At 49.3% G+C, this 4,698-nt stretch overlaps 1 protein-coding gene across 1 annotated transcript in view; it reads left to right on the forward strand.

Annotated features, from left to right (window-relative positions):
- dtnba (dystrobrevin, beta a) overlaps positions 1-2,237 on the forward strand; it is a 16,603-nt gene extending 14,366 nt beyond the window's left edge. Inside the window, exons 18-21 of the mRNA XM_084439443.1 lie at positions 17-170; positions 302-391; positions 684-731; positions 1,771-2,237. Of these exons, the coding sequence (XP_084295569.1) occupies positions 17-170; positions 302-391; positions 684-731; positions 1,771-1,778 (300 nt within the window). The 3' untranslated portion in view covers positions 1,779-2,237. The remainder of the gene's footprint in view (positions 1-16; positions 171-301; positions 392-683; positions 732-1,770) is intronic.
- The last annotated feature ends 2,461 nt before the right edge of the window (positions 2,238-4,698 follow it).

Genomic DNA, 4,698 nt, shown 5'->3' on the forward strand with positions numbered 1-4,698 from the left:
CGCCGCTCTCTTCCAGGAGCAAGCGGCCGGCTCCGCCCAGGCCACGCCCCCTCGCCAGATCCCGACACCAGTTCGCTCAGCGGGCCCCTCCCCCTCCCACGCACACGGCTACACCCCCCAGGACTCACTAGCCGGGGTGGGAGGCGATGTACAGGAGGCCTTTGCTCAGGGTGTGTGTGTGTGTGTGTGTGTGTGTGTGTGTGTGTGTGTGTGTGTGTGTGTGTGTGTGTGTGTGTGTGTAAGATTCTAAAGATTCCATGAAGTCTTACAGTAAATAATGTCAGGGCTTTCTTTCTCTCAGGCCCCAGGAGGAATCTTCGTAACGACCTGCTGGTTGCGGCGGATTCCATCACAAACACCATGTCTTCTCTGGTGAAGGAGCTGCACTCTGGTAGGGTACACACACACACACACACACACACACACACACACACACACACTCACTCACTCACTCACTCACTCACTCACTCACTCACTCACTCACTCACTCACTCACTCACTCACTCACATACACACACACACACACACACCATCCACTCATTATCAACCCTGCACGTGCACGACCTGCACGACTTCAAATGTCACAGGAAGTAAAACCTCCCTCCCTCCCTCTGTCCCTCCCTTCCTCCCTCCCTCCCTCTCTCCCTCCCTCCCTCTCTCCCTCCCTCCCTCTCTCCAAGCAGATGATGGGGCTGAGGAAGAGGAGAGATTGCTGAACGGGAAAGACCGAGGTAAGAGGTGCGTGTCTGCCTGAATGTGTGAGAGTGTGAGCGCTCATGTCTGGTAGTTTTTTGTGATCTTCATTAGCATGCTAGCTCGTTAACCTTAGTATTTATGGAGCCCTCCCCCACACTCTTTACGAGGGAAGCAGTCAAACAACTTCCTGACAGACCCCGTTAGAATAACACTAAATAGACCCCCAGCCTCCTAACTAGACACCTGCCCTCCTAACTAGACTCCTACCCTCCTAACTAGACACCTACCCTCTGTCCTAGCCTCCTAACTAGTCTCCTAGCCTCATAACTAGTCCCCTAGCCTCCTAACTAGACTCCTAGCCTCATAACTAGTCCCCTAGCATCCTAACTAGACTCCTAGCCTCATAACTAGTAGCCTCCTAACAAGACCCCTAGCCTCATAACTAGTCCCCTAGCATCCTAACTAGACTCCTAGCCTCATAACTAGTAGCCTCCTAACAAGACCCCTAGCCTCCTAACAACACTCCTAACCTCACCAACTAGACTCCTAGCCTCATAACTAGACTCCTACCCTCCTAACTAGACTCCTAGCCTCTTAACTAGACTCCTACCCTCCTTACTAGATGTCTAGCATCCTCACTAGACTCTTAGCCTCCTTACTAGACTTCTAGTCTCCTCACTAGACTCCTGCCTGCCTCACTAGACTCCTGCCTGCCTCACTAGACTCCTAGCCTAACTAATCTCCTAGTCTCGTAACTAGACTCCTAGCCTCCTAAGTAGACTCCTAGTCTCCTAACTAGACCCTAACCATAATTCGATTCCTACCCTACCAACTAGAGTCTTAACCTTTGAGCTACACCACTTGTCAGGTGTATGTATAGTTACAGTATGACTACACTAGCTTAATAAAGGACTTCAGGTGGCTCCCATGAAGACAGGGCCCGGACAGGGCTGGACTCTGATCTCTCTGGTCTGGGCTCCCTATGTCAAATCTCTCTCCCAGGGTTAGACAGGCTTTAGATTGGGTTTATCTCCTCTTCTCCTCTCTAACCTACGTATTTCTCGGTATTCTCAGCAGGTTAAAGAAACACACGGAGGACATGGAGTAACAATATGTCATGTCCAGCGTTGTCTCCACGTCATCTTCATACATCTCTGATTGGCTAGGTGTGAGACTCAGAGCTCACTGATAGGCTGAACCTTCAGTCCATCTCTCCCAAAGCCAAAGTGATATCGCTTGAATGCAGCGGTCGTCGTGGCAACGCCAAAGAGCCACCCCCCCCTTTGGAACTCTATTGGTCAACTCCAATGGGACTTGTGCATCTAACTCAACCAATCAACCAATCATAATGCTGGATGCCAAACTGACCCTACTGATGTATCGCTGTGATTGTGTTTGATATTGATTTGTTTTTGCTTTCAGTGGTTTTATTTAGTTTAGATTTCGTTTTGATTTGAGTGTACAGAGCTTTATGAGCAATCTGAAATCTACTGATTTAGTGTGGAGTATGCCCTGTCAAGTGTTTAAGAGAGAGGGAGAGGTAGAGGAGAGAGAGAGAGGGAGGGAGGGAGGGAGGCAGGAGTGATATAGATGGAGAGAGTTAGAAAAGAAAGAAGATAGACAAGTAGTAAGAAGGCTTCAAGAGAGTACAGAAAGCATGAGAGGGAGACGTAGTAAGGACAGAGACAAAGAGAGGAATAAGGAATGGAGGGATGAGGCTGGAGAACAGAGGAGGTGTGTGTGGAATGAAGGGGTGAGAGTGGAGAGGATGTGTGTGTGTGTGTGTGTGTGTCTGTGTGTGTGTGTAATCAGCACTGTGTTTTATTTATTGCCTTGATTTGGTCCGATGGTCTTGACATGTTGCTGCCTGTATGTATTCTTTAGGTCACGCACTCCCTGCTGAGAGAAACCTCCAGAGGGCCTTTTCACCCTCGACATCTATCCGACCGTAGCTCTGTGCAGTGTGGGGCCATTCCCCCATAGCTAACCTACCGTGCCTACTGTGTGAGATGTGCTGGAGTTGTTTTCAGGTTCTAGAGACACGGCTTTGTCTGGTACTTACAGGAGAGGAGCTCCCTGACTACTATGGGCTCCGTCTGTCTGTTAAGCTCTTTACGACTCCAAATACACACACACACACAGGCGCGGACAGTCTTTAGTTTGTGTGTGTATGTTTCTGTGTATGTGTGTGTATCTTTATTTTTTGTGTGACATTGAGTGTGAGAAAGAAAGATGTTCTCTGCTGTAACGAGGTCACTTGAGCAACGCTGCCTTCAGGTTCCTGTCAGAGTCAGAGGATTGTGGGAGATGAAGTTTTTAAGCAGTACTGTATCTGTCTTCAGCGCCAAACCCCCCAATGTATAAATTAATCACAGAAACTAGTGCCTAGTAACAGATTTAATCATCTCGGTGCCTTCTATCTCCGTGTGGCTTCTAAAAGCTGTTTAGCAGCGTAGGTGCTACTACATCTCCTGCCCCCTGACAAAATGTGACCTCACTTCCTGTCTCGTTGACATCGGAAACTATAAAGAATGCTTTGAACCTCATTTTCCATTGCTGAATGACTGACTCACTGATTGACTGAGTGATTGGCTGAGCGAGTGATGAAGTGGATGGATGGATGGATGGATGGATGGATGGATGAATGAGAGAGAGGATGTGCTACTATAAACCAAACTGTAAGCGTGCTGAACTCTGACGCTGTCAGAGTTCGGACTTGATGGCTCTATGTTATGTTGAACCTTTTCATCTCCAATAAATATTATTTAACACAAGCCGCTTTATTTCTCTGGTCACTTTTGTGTCTTCCTATCACTCTGCCGTCTCTATAGGTCTTCATCAATATTAATGAGCTGTGGTTCTCATGTTTCCCATGAGTCTCCCACGGAGGTCACGCCTGGGTCATGTTTGAGAGAGAGGGAATGTGTGTGTGTGAGTGAGAGACCCTGTGTGAGAGAGAGAGAGAGAGAGAGAGAGGGGGAAAGGAAAGTAGGCGGAGAGGAAACTGGACTGAATGAAGTTCTCAAAAGGGTTCTGTTGTGACCTCATTGACTCCCATAAATAACTCCATGGCCTTCACCCGAGTCCTCTCTGCTCCTCCTCCCTCATAACCCACCAGGCTTTACCTCCTTATCTTAGTGGGTCTCTGGTTCACCTGAGAGAACTCACCCGGCTAGGGTTAGTGGCAACAGGTGAACAAACTACCTAACATTCAATAGCCTGTCCAGTGTGTTAGGGTTGAGAGAGTGACAGAGAGATTTTTTTATTTTCCTCTGTGTCTGTGTGTATGTGTGTGTGTGTGTGTGTGTGTGTGTGTGTGTGTGTGTGTGTGTGTGTGTGTGTGTGTGTGTGCGTGTAATGTATGCATGTATGTATGCGCGCGCGTGCGTGTGTCTGTATGTCATCATGTGTGCATGTCTGTCTCGACGCCTGTAGCATAATTTCAGACCAGACTTTAGGACCCGGCGGAAACTTTTCCGGTGTGGCGGCCTCTGCGGCTCGTGAGAGAAGGCCGGTGGAGACAGGCAGGGAGTACGAGCAGAAACGGAGGGAGACCCGGTAGAGAGCGAGGGAGAGAGACGATCGCGGGGTCCGGGCCTGGGACGGCCAACACGGTAAAAAAAAATCTCCTTATGTCTCCAGAGACACATATTGACGTAGTTGTTAAGGTTATGTGCCTGCGTGCGCCTCGGTAAACTGGGTTCCGTTTTTAGCTATTGGCTCATGCAGCTGTGCACATTAAATACGGCTACGGGCGAGTGAACTTGAGATCTTTGTAGTGGAAAAGCTGTCGAACCGAGCACTTCTCCCGTTAATAAGAAAAACTCGCGACGTGGAAGTTTATAACTGTGATCCCCCCCGCAGAGACACCGTGCGCACCGCTTTCCTCCAGATGCAGACACAAGCGCGCGTAGCTGTCGCCGCGGAACGCGCCTGCCGGGGTTAACGGGTACATTCGGTCTGTCCGCGCCCCCGTTTTACCTGACCCAGTAATCTACCGAC

This window comes from Borostomias antarcticus (assembly GCF_949987555.1).
Source record: "Borostomias antarcticus genome assembly, chromosome: 6".
NCBI lineage: Eukaryota > Metazoa > Chordata > Actinopteri > Stomiiformes > Stomiidae > Borostomias > Borostomias antarcticus.